At 49.1% G+C, this 18,124-nt stretch overlaps 1 protein-coding gene across 1 annotated transcript; it reads left to right on the top strand.

Annotated features, from left to right (window-relative positions):
• Nucleotides 1-15,066: 15,066 nt before the first annotated feature.
• LOC120390073 (kallikrein-14-like) lies at nt 15,067-17,988 on the top strand. The gene is made up of 5 exons (XM_039512355.1): nt 15,067-15,150; nt 15,817-15,973; nt 16,211-16,464; nt 17,055-17,194; nt 17,836-17,988. The coding sequence occupies exons 1-5, from the start codon at nt 15,105-15,107 to the stop codon at nt 17,986-17,988; spliced, it is 750 nt and encodes a 249-aa protein (XP_039368289.1). The 5' UTR covers nt 15,067-15,104.
• The last annotated feature ends 136 nt before the right edge of the window (nt 17,989-18,124 follow it).

The raw sequence follows: 18,124 nt of genomic DNA, 5'->3' as shown, positions 1-18,124 counted from the left end.
TGGTTGTGGCTGGAAAGATGCAGCTCTCTGCAAGGTTGAGTGGAAGGACTTTTTGGAGAGGTTTATTGGTGCATCTGTGTGTTATTCAGAGGTACCATTTCCATGGCTCTGAGTGCAGTGCTGAGCCCTGGACATCCATTCTCTGTCCAACACAGTTCAATAGCCAGATCAATCTGGAGGCAAATATAAAATTGTCGCTGGTAAAATTTGCAGATGACATGAAAATCGGTGGATTTTGCAGATCGCTGGCAATTCCGAAAAATCAGGGGAAAAAATCGTTATGGGTGAAACTGACATGGAAAATTCTGGAAATTTCCGGCAAATCCAAAAGTGAGGGGAAATATTATTTGGCATCAAACCAAAAATGAAAAATTGGGACATTTTTAGCAAATCAAAAATTTGTAGGGAAAACAAACCATTTGGGGTGAAACTCAAAACTTTTGAAATTTTCTGTAAATTAAAAAGGCAGGAAAAAATGTCGCAGGTCAAGCAAAGTGTTTCATGTTGACCCTTTTAAATGATTCTCGATTGGTTTTCTTTTTAATAAACTGAAGGACATTTTGAAACAATAAGTTGTTTCAACCAAAAAAATTGAAAGGTTTTGTCTGAAAAATGTCCAGAGGAAACATTTTGATTTTTCGCAATTTTTTCTTTTTTTTCTCTCTCTCTCTATTGAAACAATTCAGTGAAACAGACACAAATCCAACCTACATTTCAGAGTTGCTGAATCTGTATCACAGGGTAAACTCGGCACAATCAAAGGGGATTCAATAGAGACATACACAAGGTCATAAGAAGAAACACACATGGGCAGACCAATGGTCACTATCCTGTCTTCTGACAGAGACCAGTGCCAGATGGCAGAACAGGACAACTATTGATCCAGCCCATCATCCAGTCCCACCTTCTGGAAGCCTGAGGCTTAGGGACACCCAGAGCACGGAGCTGCATCCTTGACCATCTTGGCTAATAGCCATTGATGGACCTATTGCCAGGAACTCATTTAATTCTTTTTTGAACCCAGTTAGACTTTTGTCCTTCACAACATCCCCTGGTTGTTGTGTGTTGGGTGAAGAAATGCCTCCTTACCTTTGTTTTAAACCTGTTGCCTATTAAATCTAGGAACCAAGGACATCGGTCATACATACAGGCTGGGATTCTCTGTCTGGGACTCTGAAAAGGACTCGGGAGACCTGGTGGGATCCAGCCAAGCATGGACTCCTGTGTGATAGTGAGCAGGTGCGGAGAGTCTGGCTACAGAGCTGGTGAGACCCACACTGGAATGTTGTGTCCAGTTCTAGTGTCTGCATTTTTAAGACTTGAAAAATTGGGGTGGGGAGGTGCAGAGAGGAGCTATGGGGGCGGGGGACACCTTACCATGAAGGACTGGAAGAGTTCGATCTGCTCAGCTGATCAAAGAGAAGATCGAGAGGTGACTTGATCACCGTGTAAAAATACCTTCACGGGGAGAAAACCTGGGGTACCAAAGGGCTCTTTAATCGAGTGGAGAAAGAACAAGACCCAACGGCTGGAAGTTAAAGCCAAGCAAAATCCAGTTAGAAAAAAGGCCCCATTTCATATCAGGGAGGGTGGTTCGCCATTGGAACATGCTCCAGTGGTGTCAGAACAGGACCTGGCCGATCCACTTTTCGCCACGGCAGACCCTGGGTCCCCACCTCCTTCCCCTTCTCTTCCCCCTGTGTCCCTGCCCCCTGGACTTCCCACCCAGGGTAAGTAGAGGGTCCGTGCTGCAGCTCCCCACAGCTGCCCACGTGGCTCATACCATGGCTGGGCTGCAGCCAGAGACAGAGGCACGGCGCAGAGCCAATGTCAGGAATCGGAGCCGAGGGTCAGAACTGAGCTACCCAAATTGAGGCAACGCAGGGCCAGGGCTGAGAACAAGCAAGTAAGGAGTCGGCTGACTCTTCCCGCCAAGCAGACCAGCTGCACTCACTTGTTAGGTCGCCGGAGACTGGACCTGATTTCTGACAACTGCTCTAACCATTGGACAATCCCCCCTTTCCAGCCAGCTGTTGTCAAAGCCTTGATCTGATCTGTTTGTGGCACCTTCACACACTAGATCTAAGCATAAAATCCTCTCTGGCTGGTTGCAACATCACACAACTTTATTTTTTAGAATCCAGAACGAAACCACACAAGCCCCAAAAACAGAGTGAGACAAAGCAGGCTGGTCCTGGAAGTGGCGAGGCCCAACTCACTCCCACTTTGCTCTAGGCTGGCTCTTGGCAGACCAGTTCAGATTGCAAGCTTCCCTATTGAGCCCCCCCAGCCTGCCGGCAGGACCAGGAAAACCTCTTGCAAATGAAAACAATCGATTGTCACGTGAACACAATTTTCCATACACCACGAGATCTTGCAAAGAGAGCATTAATTTGCGCTTGTTGGGTGTGACTGTGTGTCTTGAAATGATACCTTCCCCATGCTTCTTTTCTTGTTTCTCCCAGCCGCGCCCCATCATTATGGGATCTTGGCGAGATCTAAATGTTGAGGGTTTGGGATGGCGGCGTGTGTAGCTGTGCTGGCATTGTGTCACACTCCCCGCAGTCCTCGTGGAACCGGCTGCAGGGAGCTCTGCCAGCACGCCCATTGCAGCTGCACTGTCACCCCCTTTGGCCCAAGTGGCACACCCAGATTCGAGGCTTGGCACACTTGTGCCCGGCAGGAGGAATTGCTGCCATGAGTCAGTTCATTCCCCAAAGACCATTCCCCCAGACCTGGTTTCCTGAGCACCGTAGGCCATTCCCTGGCTTGGAAATCCCCACGCCTACCCCTCAAGAGGTCCTATGCCCAAAAAGCTCCATCTCTCGCTTCCTCCCAGGGTCTCCATCGCAACTCCTGCCTCCCATGTGGACTGGCTGCTGCCTAATCGCTTTACCCCTGCATCTGCAACCACAGAGCTCTCTTCCCACATGGCTCCTAGTGCGAGTGCCTGCCCTATGTCAGAGGAAGAGTGGGACGAGCACCCACTCCACAGCCTCCTGTTCCCAACCAGTCCTCCACGGGGCTCAGCCACTGATCTCAGCCAAATCTGTAGGTACCCAGGAAGCAGCGACCGGAGAACTCAGCCTCTCACAGGGCATCAGGAGACCTGATGGGCTAGGTATCTGCTGGGGGGTTGTGACCTAGAGATCAATCTATCCCCATATAATCTATCTATCTATCTATCTATCCCCATGCACCCACACTACCTATCTATGGTATGATAGGATAACGGGTTTAGTCAATAGGTCAATAAGGTGCCACACTGGTAATTAGTACAAAGGGTCAATGTTGGGATATTGTTAGCCTTTTCCAGAGGGTCTGGCTGGAGAGTCTTGCCCACATGCTCGGGGTTCAGCTGATCGCCATATTTGGGGTCGGGAAGGAATTTTCCTCCAGGGTAGATTGGCAGTGGCCCTGGAGGTTTTTCGCCTTCCTCTGAAGCATGGGGCAGGGGTCGCTTGCTGGTGGATTATCTGCTACTTGAAGTCTTTAAATCATGATTTGGAGCATTCAACAGCAGAGTCAAGGGAGAGAATTAGTTCAGGAGTGGGTGGATCGGCTTATGTGGCCTGCATCTTGCAGGAGGTCAGACTAGATGATCATAATGGTCCCTTCTGATCTTGAATTCTATGATTCTATGATCTATCTATCTATCTATCCCCACACACACCCTCTATCTATCAATCTAATCTAACTATCCACATGCACCCACTCTATCTATCTATCTATCTATCTATCTATCTATCTATCTATCTATCTATCTATCTATCTATCCCCACACACACACACACACACACCCCTCTCTCTCTCTCTCTCTGCCAGCTCTAGTGCACTGAGATACATGTTCAGGCACCAAACAGTTAAAGGAAACAAACAAGGCAAAGACCCTGTTATCTCATCCACACCCCTCTCCCCGGTGCCCACTCTAGGATGGCTCCCAGTCACATTCTGTCTTCTCTCTTAGGCTGTTTAGGGTTCAGATCCTGACCTGCTGTATGGAGTCCAATGGAGTTACGGCTGATAAACCCCAGCTGGGATCTGGCCCATTGACTCAACTGGGGGTCTGGCCCCATTCACTCCTGTGGAGCTACAGCCCATTGACCCCAGCTCCCTGGTCCCATTGACTCCACTTCTCTTAACAATAATTATTTATTATTATTATTACATTTCACGCAATCACTTTATTTATTTATTCCTTGCTGCGGCAGTGCCTCGACACAGTGAAGGATGAGTTCCCCCCTGTAAAGAAAACGGGAGTCTGAACTCTTTGTTTTGTGTGCAATACGCACTTGAGCACCCCACTCATTTCAGGACAGAATGGCTGAGTGACGCTCGAGTGGTCTTCGGAGTTTAAAGACTATTGGTTAATTAGTTTCCGTTTTTTAAATACTGATCTTCCTTCCCCAGATTCACATTCTGAGCAGTTCGTGGGGTTTTTCCGACCCCTTTAGCTTACAAACTGCCAACTATAGAGAGTCAAAAATATTGTAATTAGTGAGATTTCAAGGAGGTCTCTGGGGTTCTGTGATTATTTTGTTAAATAATGAACAGGAAAAAATAGTACATTTTTATGTCATAAATGTTTGATTTATGTCGTGTTTAGCTGGTGAAGATCAGCACTCAGCTGGGATGAGCCTAGCTGTTTACGGTGCAGAGAGTTTTACGAAGGAGGCTCTGGACAGCTGGTCTCTCTCCTGAAGCAGAGTCACGGTTTTCTGAAAAGCCGGCCAGAAACTGGAATTTCTCTTGTGTGGGGAATTCCAAACTTTTGAATTTTGTTTTCATTCCAAATTGGAACAAACACGTGAAATTTCCCCTGAACGAAGATTCCGAACATTTTGTAATTTGAACTTTCTAAACATTTCACTTTGGCAACGACAAATTTTCATTGTGCGAAAGTAAAACATTTTGTTTCTATGATGTTGAATCATTTCAATTTCATAAAAGAAAAGTGTTACATTCCCATCATGCTGAAACATGATAGTAAATGGCATATATATAATATTAAAAACAACATATAAATATAACATCATAAAATTAATGCTGTATGTTATATTTATGTTCACATGCTTCCGTTTTATATGATATTATATTCCTATTAATATTATTGTATATTGTATATATTATTATTATTAATATATTGTATAAAAGACTGAATTCAATTGTATGTAATGTTGTTGTAGCTGTGTTGGTCCCAGGATATAAGGGTATGTCTACCCTTATGTCTATCTGGGGGGTAGCGATTGATCTATTGGGGATCGATTTATCACGTCAACAAACCTCGATGCCAACTCTGCCCACATATCTACACCAGCGTCACCATCACGGAACCTAACCATATCAGCCACACCATCACCGGTTCATTCACCTGCACGTCCACCAATGTAATATACGCCATCATATGCCAGCAATGCCCCTCTGCTATGTACATCGGCCAAACTGGACAGTCTCTAAGGAAAAGGAAAAATGGACACAAATCAGATATTAGGAATGGCAATATACAAAAACCTGAAGGAGAACACTTCAACCTCCCTGGCCACACAATAGCAGATATTAAGGTGGCCATCCTGCAGCAAAAAAACTTCAGGACCAGACCTCAAATAGAAACTGCTGAGCTTCAGTTCATCTGCAAATTTGACACCATCAGCTCAGGATTAAACAAAGACTCTGAATGGCTTGCCAACTACAAAAGCAGTTTCTCCTCCCTTGGTTTTCACACCTCAGCTGCTTGAAGAAGGCCTCACCCTCCCTGATTGAACTAACCTCGTTATCTCTAGCCTGCTTCTTGCTTGCATATATATACCTGCCCCTGGAAATTTCCACTACATGCATCCGACGAAGTGGGTATTCACCCACGAAAGCTCATGCTCCAAAATGTCTGTTAGTTTATAAGGTGCCACAGGACTCTTGGCTGCTTTTACAGATCCAGACTAACATGGCTACATCTCTGATACTTATCGCATCTAGTGCAGACACAATAAAATCGATCCCCAATCGCTCTGCCGTCGACTCCAGAACTCCACCGCGTGCCAGAGGTGGAAGCGGAGTCAACGGGGGAGCAGCAGCGGTCGACTCACCGTTGTCCTCACGGCCGGGTAAATCGACCTAAGATACGCCGACTTCAGCTACGCTGAGTTGCGTATATTAGGTCGACTCCCCGCCCTAGTGTAGACCAGGCCTTAGAGAGACAAGGTGGGCGAGGTAATATCTTTGATTGGACCAACTTCTGTTGGGGAGAGAGTCAAGCGTTCAAGGTACACAGAGCTCTTCTTCAGGATAAATTCATGGAAATGACACAGTCAATGCAAACCAGCTGCAATTACCAAAATGCAACATTGTGGTTGTGTTTCACCTTATCAGTACAAAACCGCAACGTCAGCATAAGTCGTTTAGACTTTCCCCCATTGAAAATTACGTCAGAAGGGAACGGTTCCCGTGAAACGTCTGGATTTCAATAAAACACCAATTCCAATGGAAACCGCTCTTCAGAATTTTTCTGCCAGCTCTAGATGTCTGTGTTGTGTGATAGTTACTGCAGCCAGGAAGGATGCGCCTCTGGGCAGAGGTGTGAGACATATGCCATGTTGGATATCTTAACTTTTTATTTCCTTGCTTATGTGTTAGGTATGCGTAGGCAGCCCTTTAAATAGTTTGTGAGCCCTCTAGTGGTGCTCACCATGTGGTTTAGAAGCCTCTGCGCAGGTGGCTTGGGCAGGGCCACTTTGTGCGTATTTAGTGAACAGGCTTATCTGGGGTTTTCGTCCTCTCGTTTTGTTTTGAGAAGAGCAGCAGACGCAACAACAGTGTTTCATTATTGTGTCTGTGTTCTTTACCCCCAACAGCTATGGATGGCATAGTGTTTTTGTGTACAATAACAGTAATGATAGACTACAGCTAAGCCTGGAAGGATCCGATTTTTATCAGTAAATGTCGGTAAAAACCTCAGTTAGCCGAACACACCGAGAGCTACAAAAACACACTATCTTTGATAATAACAGCAATGTACAGGTAAGAAAAATGCGGATTGAGGACTCATTGGAGTTGAGTTTAAGGGGAGTTCCTTTGTCTAGTTTGGCGTGCACTGGTGAGAACTGGTGTTTTAATGGTTATGACTCTTTAACACTTGAAATCCCAACCTCTACTGTCGGTAAATCACTACCGTCTCGTCCCACCTTGCCTTCCCGCAATGCTGAACATTTACCTTGCTCAACATAATTTTTAAAAAACGCTGAAAAAGAAACCTCGATGTCGTCCACCAAAATTATACAAAATAAATATCGGATTTCCCCAGCTGAACAACAGGCTAACTCGCAGGCAAGGGTTTTTTCTCCAATGGAACGCTGATTTCTCTATGGGCAAAAGAAATAAGACACAATCCTAATGGCACGTGTGTCTGGGGGCTCTCTCAGGCCTCCCCTTTAATGCAGTGCGTGGCCCAGGATCAGCACTAAGCAAATAATAATGGGGTGCCGAAGAGAGCTGGTGGCATGATGGGGGTGGAATGGTTGCTGTTGAAATAGCACTGTGGTAAACAACTGGTGGTGGATCTTTCTTTCTTTCTTTCTTTCTTTCTGTCTTCACCCTGGTCTATACTTAAAATTTAGATCAACTCAGCTACATCGCTCATTCTCCACCAATTATGTTACACTAATAAAATAATACCAGCAGGATCTTATAAGAGGGATACAGCAAATTGCCACGTTTATTGCAAATACAACAGGATAGTACTGACAGCTGTTAAAATCATTCACTCACACAACCATTCACAGAGGTTCTGCAATGATCAGTTATAGTTACCAGCCTTGAGTTGCTCATGCCAAGTCACTGGCCAGGTGCCCTGGACATGAGGTTGGAGCCGAGCCATTGTCAGATGCGCATCCGATGCTCCTGGAGGGTGGTCGCAGAACCAGACTCAAAGATCACAGTTCCCTGGTTCCATTCTTATAGGTCTTTGGTTCAATGTAAGTCTATGGGAATTGCTCTGTCATGATTGAGATAACCATCATTCAGCTCGATCAGCGGATGGTACATTCATGACGGGCAAGTGTTACGCATATGTTATCTTTTATCTCTTCTTGATGCGCCCTGGGCAGATTCCGGCTTGCCCGCCGGGGGTCATCCGGTTTCCTGCGTTATCTTCAGCCAGCAGATAGGTGTGAATCGTTCTTGAGTTTGGCTGCTACTATTTCCTGATCCATCATTTACCTGTCACAGACACTCACTTCCACTCACCCAGCATGCTCACATTTCAGCGTTCTCACGTTCCAGCTTAACACGTTTGATTTACATGTTAGTCTGTTTTCTCGCTCCCTTTACGTTGCTAAAGAACATGACTACAAGATTTACATAGGCACAATCAAAATTCCAAGGGTTGGTGGTAAAACAACATTGTTTCCCCAAAGTCCTTATCACCCCCTGGTACAGACTTTCTGTCTTGTCTCTCTAGGCCTCAGATAATTAGTGTTTTTGTCCTTGGGTTAGTTACAGAAATTGCTATAACAATTTACAGCAAGGCTAAAAAGGCAGGCACTACTCCTTTCGATTCACACTTTCTACACATCTAACATTGGTATATAATGTAATACATATCTAGCCCAACAAGGGATGCAGAAAAATTCACACCCCAATCACCGTAGTTAAGCCAATTTAATCCCTGATGTAGATGGGGCAAGGCCAGTGGAAGAATTTATCCTTCAACCTAGCTACCCCCAGTCGGGGAGGTGGATTACCTGTATCAACAGAAAACACCCTTCTGTTGATCTAGGAAGCGTCTACACTACAGCAGCATGAGCCTCCATACTGTAGACATGGCCTCGTTCTTTCTTTCTTTCTCTTATGTATCTATTTCTCTTTCTACCTACTATATTTATCTATTTCCACTTCTTTCTTTTCTCTCCCAGCAGTAGGTAGCCCTTGCTCAATCTGTGACTCTAGCCAAACTGGAGCAATACTCTCATAAGGTTAATTAAAGAGGGGGGAAATAGTCAACACCTCATCATTAGGAGATTAACAATGGCAACAGAGGCGTTGCCTCGCCCATAAAGCCACCCAGCTGCCCCAGGGGGAGGCAGTGATAGGGCGCAGTGTGGTTAAAAGCAGCACCACCCGCGGAAGAGGTAGGAGAGCCGTGGGGGGGGACAGGAAAGGAGGCCAGGGTTGGTTCTGCCAGGCTTCCATGCAAGATTTGGGGTGAGTTTGCAGCCGCTCGTTGCCTTTGGAGCTGCTCTCCAGGATACGGCCAGACCCGCCTGCTGGATTCTCTGCAGGAGGTGGAGAGAGCTCCCGCCCGCGCCGGGACATACAGCCAGAACACAGCCATCCCTGCTCTCGAGGCGACAGACAAGGGGCCAGGGAGCGCTTGGCCCTCGCGGGGAGCAGCCTGAGACGTAGAACGGGCTGGGAACATCGGTAAAGGGGCCTGGGCTTTGCTCAGAGGGAAGGATGAGGGGGGAGGGGGGAGCCATTGGTTTGGGGGAGGCGGAGGGCTGGGGCCGACTGTGCACTGGGTGAAAACGTCCTTCCTTGTGTTTGTTTTAAACCCACTGCCTGTTCATGTCATTGGGTGACCCCTGGTGCTTGTGTTTGGTGACGGGGTAAATAACACTTCCTGCTTCGCTTTCTGCACACCAGGTACGATTCTATAGCCCTCTACCATAGCCCCCCTGAGTCGTCCCTTCTCCGAGCCGAACAATCCAAGTCCTTTTCATCCCTCCTCAGACGGAAGCTGCCCCACACCCCTCGTCATTTCTGTTGCCCTTCCCTGTCCTTTTTCCAGTTCCAATCTATCTATTTTTCAAATGGGGCGACCAGAGCTGCAGGCAGGATTCAAGGTGGGGGTATCCCGTGGATTTATACAGTGGAATTAAGATACTTTCTGTCTCCTTATCTCTCCCGTTCCTAATGGTTCCTAGAGTTCTCTTTGCTTTTCTGGCTGCTGCTGCACACGGAGTGGATGTTTTCCAGGAACTATCCACCATGACTCTAAGATCTCTTTCTTGAGCGGTAACAGCTATTTTAGATCCCATCACTTTGTAGGTATATATGGGACTATGTTCTCCAATGGGCATTTCTTTTCCCTAATCAAATGGATTTCATTTGCCATTTTGTTGCCCAGTTTTGTGAGATCCCTTTGTAACTCTTTGCAGTCAACTTTGGATTTAATTATTTTGAGTAATTTTATCTATCTATCCATCCATCCCCATCCACCCCCTCTATCTATCCAGCTATCTAATCTATCTATCTCCATCCACCCCCTCTGTCTATCTATCTATCTATCTATCTATCTATCTGTGATGGGGATCCCGGGGTGCAACCTGGAACAGGGGTACCACTGAGCCCTCTGTCCCACCAGCCTGGGCTCCCTCTCCCACTGGTATGCTGATGTCAAGCTATGAACATCTGACAAGCCCTGCACTCACACAGCCATCCCCAGGCTGGGACACGCCCAGCTGGGTTACATGACTCATCTCCCAGCCCCTCATGAACCACCAGTAAACAGGGAGGCTCCAGCCAATTCCCCCCACTCCAGCCTTGCACCCCAAGACAGTACCATTTTGCATTGCTCAGAAGCCTGGCCAGGGTAAGCTCAGTACTTAGTTCGCCACTTGGTCAAAGGAAAATGGATGTGCACCAGCCTTTGCAACCCGAGCAGATTTCTCAAGCACGTTAGACAAACTCTCTGGCAAGGATAAAACATTTAAATAAGTTTATTAACTACAGAGAGATTAAGTTTAAGTGATTCTAAGTGGTGGTCGGAAAGATCAGAGATAGTTACCTTAAGGAAGTAAAATGTAAACACGCATTCTAAAGCCTAAACGTTTCGTCTACGCAAGAGGTGAATCAAACAGCTTTTCTCACCCCAGCAGATGGTACAAGCCGCACTCCTGGGGGAATTCTGCACCAAAACAGGAACAATTCTGGCACAATATTTTAAAATTCTGCGCATTTTATTTCTCAAAATAACACTATATAATCACACCAGTTTCAATTATTTTGGTAATTTATTTTGAAATACTGTCAGCAAGTATGTCTGTAACAATACAGACACACACAAAAATTTCCCCAGGAGTAGAGTTACAGAAACCCCTATGATAGCCCAATCCCTGTTTCTCTGCCCCCTCCCGCTCCAAAGCCCAGCAGGGGAGCCAGAAACTCACCCCCACCTCCCTTCCAGAGCCCAGCCACGGGGGTTGCCAACTTTCTGACCAAACAAAACTGAACCCAGGTGTTGTGTTGGGGAGGGGGGGACTTATGATGTCACTGTGTCTCTTTTATACTTTCTCCCAGCTTGCTGGAAAGATCTTTGCTGTGACATGTGTTATAATCCGCCGCCAGGGCATAAGTGCCTTTCCCCCAGCAGTCTATAGGATAGTGGATTGTAGAAGCAGAAAAGAATCCTGTGGCACCTTATAGACTAACAGACGTTTTGCAGCATGAGCTTTCGTGGGTGAATACCCACTTCTTCGGATGCAAGCAGTGGAAATTTCCAGGGGCAGGTGTGTATATATAAACAAGCAAGAAGCAAGCTAGAGATAACGAGGTTAGATCAATCAGGGAGGATGGGGCCCTGTTCCAGCTGCTGAGGTGTGAAAACCAAGGGAGGAGAAACTGGTTCTGTAATTGGCAAGCCATTCACAGTCTTTGTTTAGTCCTAAAGGATAGTCCTAAAGGACTAAACAAAGACTGTGAATGGCTTGCCAATTACAGAACCAGTTTCTCCTCCCTTGGTTTTCACACCTCAGCAGCTGGAACAGGGCCCCATCCTCCCTGATTGATCTAACCTCATTATCTCTAGCTTGCTTCTTGCTTGCTTATATATACACACCTGCCCCTGGAAATTTCCACTGCTTGCATCCGAAGAAGTGGGTATTCACCCACGAAAGCTCATGCTGCAAAACGTCTGTTAGTCTATAAGGTGCCACAGGATTCTTTTCTGCTTCTACAGAACCAGACTAACACGGCTACCCCTCTGATACTTGATAGTGGACTGGGTACTGATGCGCCATGAACACTGTCTGGCCATCGGTGGCTACTGCTTTGTTGTAACTGAAAGCCAGGCTGTGGGCGTCTCCCAGCCTCACAACATGTTTCAGTAGCACATGTAGCAATACCCCGTAACCTCACCTACAAGGCGAGCACATCCAGTCCAACAGGAGATTACGATTCAGCTGAACAAGACTTGAAAACAATACTTCACAAGGTGTGCATGGCCCAGACCAGATCATAATTATAAGACAGTGGTGAATATGGGGGATCCAGGGTGCTGCTTTGAGGTACACTGTGTCACACTATCCCTATACACACCCTCTATCTACCTATCTACCTATCAGTCCCCATACAGCCCATCTATCTATCTATCCCCATACACCCCATCTATCTGTCTATCCCCATTCCCCCCATCTATCTATCTATCCCCATACACCCCATCTATCTATCTATCTATCCCCACACACCCCCTCTATCTATCCCCATACACCCCATCTATCTATCTATCTATCTATCTATCCCCATCCACCCCCTCTATCTATCTATCTATCTATCTATCTATCTATCTATATATCTATCCCCATACACCCCCATCTATCTATCTATCTATCTATCTATCTATCTATCTATCTATCTATCTATCTATCCCCATTCCCCCGCTCTATCTATCTATCTATCTATCCTGACAATGGAACCGCTAAAAGATCCAAGCATTGAGGACAGGTAGTGCCCAGGAGTATAGCAGGAAAAAGGGGACAAGGGTGAGAAAATGGAGTTTTCTGTTCTCCTGGAAGGCAAAGGGCCTTTGGGGAAGGGACTAGCTCATGGTTCTGTGCCTGTACAGCACCTAGCGCCACGGGTCCTGGGCCCTGCCTGCCGCTCGGAGCTGCTACCATAATACACCTAATATAGAACAATGATATATACAGGCAGCAAGGGAATTCCCTCTGTGAAGGAAAAGCTGATGGGAAGCTTCAGGAACATTGCTGTAGCCATGAAATGAATCAAGCTCTGAAACATGGCCCAAGAGAGGTCCAAGTACCATGGGGATTCAAAGGGGTACGGAGCTGGGTTACTACTCAGGACACCTGGGTTGTAATCTCTTCTCAGCCATTACGGGGGCCACTCAGTTGGCTTGTCTGTGCCTCAGTTTCCCCCATCTGTAGAACAGGGATCACGATACTAACAAGAGCTGGTCAGCAAATGCCCATTCATTGAAATCGAAACTTGCCATGGAAGCGGCTTGATTGTGATGAAGTTTGGCTGGATTCATGCCTCGTTTCCTGGCCGCTTGCCTGCTGGGCTACCTCAGAGTCAGGGAGACCAGGACAGCCAGGGTCTGCAGCACAACGGGGCCCTGATCTCAGCTGGGGCAGGGACTGTCTCTCGCTGCATGTCTGGGCAGCGCCCGGCATGATGGGGCCCTGATCTCACAGGGAGGTGTGTTGCGATGAGGTCACCTAGGAATCGGGTCAGGATTTTCCCCTGCTGTCTAGCACCCATTAGAGTCAGCAGATGCAAAAAGCTTATGGCCCATCAGAACGCCCCCGCGTGGAGCAGGTGAATGATGCCAGGGAGCAGGGGAGAGCCGCAACCAGGGGGCAGAGAGAGGAGAGGAAGAGGGGGGAGCAGGAGCTGCTGGGCAGCCAGGCGCAGAGAAACGTGTCTGGGTCTGGGTAGTGCCGTGTGAGCCCAGAAAGGAGGGAGGGCGTGAGAGAGCCGCTGGCTTCAGAGAGGTCAAGGCGAGCAAGGAGATCAAGGCAGAGCTTGGCAGAGTGGAGAGGGAGGAGCCGGACTGGCACGGACCTGGAGGACCAGGAATCGAGGCTTTGACTGCCTGGGTCATGTGGGGCCAATGACTGGTTGCTGGCCCAGGGGATGTGTTCCTGAGTACAAGAGAGAACGAACTTGGGTTTGGATCTAATTGTGACCTGAGGGCATCTTCAGATCCACACAGGATGCTGGTGGCAAAGGTGCTTTCATGCCACACATGTTAATGGGCTCCACCGAGAAATACCTGAAATTGATCGCAGGGGGGAGCCACACTGCAATGACACTAGAGGCAGGGCATCTACACTGCAATTGACACTGGAGGCGGGGCGTCCACACTGCAATGACACTAGAGGCAGGGCATCTACACTGCAATTGACACTGGAGGCGGGGCGTCCACACTGCAATGACACTGGAGGCAGGGCATCTACACTGCAATTGACACTGGAGGCGGGGCGTCCACACTGCAATGACACTGGAGGCAGGGCATCTACACTGCAATTGACACTGGAGGCAGGGTGTCCACACTGCAATGACACTGGAGGCAGGGCGTCCACACTGCAATTGACACTGGAGGCCGGGCGTCTACACTGCAATTGATGCTGGAGGCGGGGCATCCACACTGCAATCAATTCTAGGGGCGGAGCATCCAGCCTGCTGTTGATTTAAGAGAATTGTGGGGCCACAGTAGTGCACTTTAAGAGTTAGATTTGGTGAGGGTGGAGAGAAGCGAATTGGTCTGGAGGGGGAGCAAAAGGGAGGGCTGTTTTGGGGGTGCAGGTGGGAGAGATTGGGGGGATGAGGGGGTGTTTCTTCAAAACCCTGAGATTGTGGCTTGGGAGCAGAGAGGATGGGGGCTGGGGCTTAGGATGGGGGAGACATTTCAATGTTTCCTAAGCCAGTTCCCACCACCGAATTTCAGCTCCAGGAGAAATTTCAAAATTTTGGTTTTCATGGCAACAAATTTTTGAGATTTCCCTCCAGGAAGAAAATTCCCAGCTTGCTGCAGCCATACCTCGAGGGGGGAACGTAGTGGGAAGGTGACACAAAGGAACATGGTGGTGCCAGATCATGACCATCTTCTCCTGGGCGACGCTTTGCCAGAGGGACCCGGGTGGCGCTGGGGCTCAGCCAGGGAGTGGCTTGCGGGAGGCACAGGAGAGGAGGCGATAGCTGGGGCTCTGAGCACGGGCAGGGCTGTGGGCATAGCCTGTGCCATGGGAGGAGCCGGGTCAAAGCAATTGTGGGGGTAAAGGAGGAATCCCTGCTCCCCTGAATGATGCCCGTTTGGTCTCCCACTTAGTGACTTGGCAGAGAGACCCGCTTCAATACAATCCTTTAGCAGCATGGCTATGGAGCTGCTGAGCATCGTGTTGCTGCTAGTGCCAGCAGGTAGGCGGGGGTGTGTGTGTGTGTGTCCCTGCTGCCCCCTGCTGGAAAGGATGAGCCCTGCTCTGTGCATGTGTGTGTGTGTGTGTGTGTGTGTGTCCCTGCTGCCCCCTGCTGGAAAGGATGAGCCCTGCTCTGTGCATGTGTGTGTGTGTGTGTGTGTGTGTGTGTGTGTCCCTGCTGCCCCCTGCTGGAAAGGATGAGCCCTGCTCTCTATTTGTGTGTGTCCCTGCTGGAGGGGATGAGCCCTGCTGTGTGTGTGTGTGTGTGTGTGTGTGTGTGTGTGTGTGTATCCCTGCTGCCCCCTGCTGGAGGGGATGAGCCCTGCTCTGTGTGTGTGTGTGCGTGTGTGTGTGCATGTGTCCATGCTGCCCCCTGCTGGAGGGGATGAGCCCTGCTCTGTGGGGGGGTGGGGGGGGTGGTACTCTTCAGCCCTCCTTTGCTTCCATTTATCATGTGGGCCAATTCCCCTCTCACTCCCCTGGAGTAAATCAGGAGTAACTCTGCTGCAGTCAATGGGGCTGGCTCATTAGAAAACTGGTGTGAGACTAGAACCTGGCCCTTGGTTTTTATTGCAACTGTCTCCACACACACACACACACCCACACACACACACACCCACACACACTCTCCAGCGGTGCAGTGCCGGGTCTTGCTCTTCTCTTGCAGTGATGGCACAGACGGACACGCGGATCGTGGGGGGCTACCCCTGTGAGAGAGCCCAGCCCTGGCAGGCCGCGATCTTCGATTCAAACCGGCTGTACTGCGGAGGGGTGCTCATCAACAAGGACTGGGTGCTGACGGCTGCTCACTGCCAACTGCCTGGGTAGGTCGGAGGGGAGGGGTGTCCCTGCTGACCCCTGCTGGAGGGGATGAGCCCTGCTCTGTGTGTGTGTCTCAGGGTCGGGGCAGCGCCCAGCACAACGGGGCCCTGATCTCGGTCAGGGTCTGCGCAGCGCCCGGCACAACGGGGCCCTGATCTCGGTTGGGGTCCAGCAGCCTGCTCTGTCAGCTGTTTTGCAGTCAGTTTCCCCAGACAAGCTGCTGTTTGCTTTTCTTTCAGCATCACCACTGTAGTGGTGGGCGAGTACAACCTGCGGCAGCTGGATGACTCCGAGCAGCGCCGGGTGGCTGCGAAGCTCATTCCCCACCCCAACTACATCCGCGCCACCAAGGACAACGACATCATGCTCATCAAACTCATCACCCCCGTGCAGACGAATAACAACGTGCACCCCATTGCACTGGCCCGCAGTGCTGCCCCACCAGGGAGTGTCTGCCAGGTGTCCGGATGGGGCACCACCACCTCCCCACAACGTACGCTGACCCATGTGACACAGCAGTGAAGTGGGACCTCTGGGCTCTTAACACATGAGCTGCTGAGACAGCTGCCTTAGTCATGGCTGCAGCCCACTCAGCCACCACTAGAGGGAGACATTGAGTCAGTCACATGTCGCCTTTGTCCCCAAATTATTTTCCAGATATTGAGAAAATTTCCCATCCTGAACCGGGAGGAAAAATTATATTTTTGTTATTTAAAATTTTCAATTCGGGGCCCATCGTAATCTTTTATTTCAATCACTTCAGAAAGTTTCCTTTCGCTTTCAAACTTTCCCCTCTTCTTTTTTCCTAACATTTGTTTCCACTCACACTCCCTCCCCCTCAACATTTTCCAGTTTGAAAATGTTGAAAAACTCAACAGTTTTGAAACTCTGTTATCCAACAAAGGGTCGAGTCGGGAGAGTGGCCGAAAACTCCCCTGTTCAACAAACCAGCACGTTTGGGTGCAAAACCCATTTATTGAGCAATTCCCTACCTGCACTGATTTTCCCTTTTCGTTGCCCGGATGGTGCAAATGAGAATTCAGAGCCATTTATCACTGATTGTTCTTTTTCTTCTGCATCCAGCAGCATCATTCCCGGCCTTGCTGCAGTGCGCCAACCTCAGGATCGTCTCAGCGGCAGAATGTCGAAGAGAGTATTCCAGCTTGGTCAGCGACAACATGCTGTGCGCCGGTGTGCCACAAGGAGGCATCGATTCTTGCCAGGTCTGGGGCGTCGTTGCGGATACGTTGGGTAGATGCCTGGGAAACGGGTTTCCTGTCCCGTGAAAAAATTCAGCGCTGACAAATCGTCATTTTTCAATGGGAAAATGTTTTGTCAAAACTTTCCCAGCAAGCTCTACTTTTGACCTTGAGTGACGGAAAGAGGATCAGGGACTGTAGCTGGCAGAGAATGGGTATTGTGGGGTCCACGCCAACCCCTTCTCAGCCCCTCACCGTGTCGTAGCAGCATGTGGGGATGGGTGTTGGAGAAAATTCCCCATGCGTGGGGCATCAGGGATCGAACCTGCCACTGCTGGGCCTTCAAGGAGGCCAAGCAACAAGGAAGTAGGCTGAATGTACCTGTGAGCAGAGGGCCACAAAGCGGGGGCAGCTGGGAATATTAGGGGCAGGGTTTCAGCACTGCAGTTGACACCAGGGCGGGGCCAGCCTGGGTTCCGCCCAGTTCTGGTCCATGTGATGCTTTATGCAAATTATTTCAGCAGTTGATTTGCATATTTGCCTATCCCTCTCCAAACACATGCTTGCCTCCTTCCTCCCCACTGAGCCATTGATCCCGCCCAACCCCCCCATGGGCATGTTGGGGAGGGGTACACGGCTGGTGACACGTGGTTCTATCTCCGCAGGGTGACTCCGGAGGTCCCCTGGTGTGCGGCGGGAGCCTTCAAGGCATTGTGTCGTGGGGGCTGGAGGAGTGCGCCCAACCTAACAAACCAGGTGTCTACACCAAAGTCAGCAACTACATCAACTGGATCCAGCAAACTGTACGGGGCGGGTGAGTCGCCCCGGGAACCCCAATAAAACATGAGAGACACACCCATGCCTCCTCCTCTTCTTCCGTCCTCAGAGCCCCAGGTTTCCGGGGCAACAGCGGATGCAGCGCTGCCATGGTGATGGGGCTGGCAGCCCCTCGGT

The sequence above is a fragment of the Mauremys reevesii genome, linkage group 24 (genome assembly GCF_016161935.1).
Source record: "Mauremys reevesii isolate NIE-2019 linkage group 24, ASM1616193v1, whole genome shotgun sequence".
NCBI lineage: Eukaryota > Metazoa > Chordata > Testudines > Geoemydidae > Mauremys > Mauremys reevesii.
This window is presented reverse-complemented; position numbering and strand designations above follow the sequence as displayed.

What these genes read in the sequence shown, in the direction of transcription:
- LOC120390073 (XM_039512355.1), top strand. Translation starts at nt 15,105, where the DNA reads ATGGCTATGGAGCTGCTGAGCATCGTGTTGCTGCTAGTGCCAGCAG. An exon ending in GCTCACTGCCAACTGCCTGG is followed by an intron (nt 15,974 to 16,210) that starts GTAGGTCGGAGG and finishes CTTTTCTTTCAG; the next exon opens with CATCACCACTGTAGTGGTGG. An exon ending in GAGGCATCGATTCTTGCCAG is followed by an intron (nt 17,195 to 17,835) that starts GTCTGGGGCGTC and finishes CTATCTCCGCAG; the next exon opens with GGTGACTCCGGAGGTCCCCT.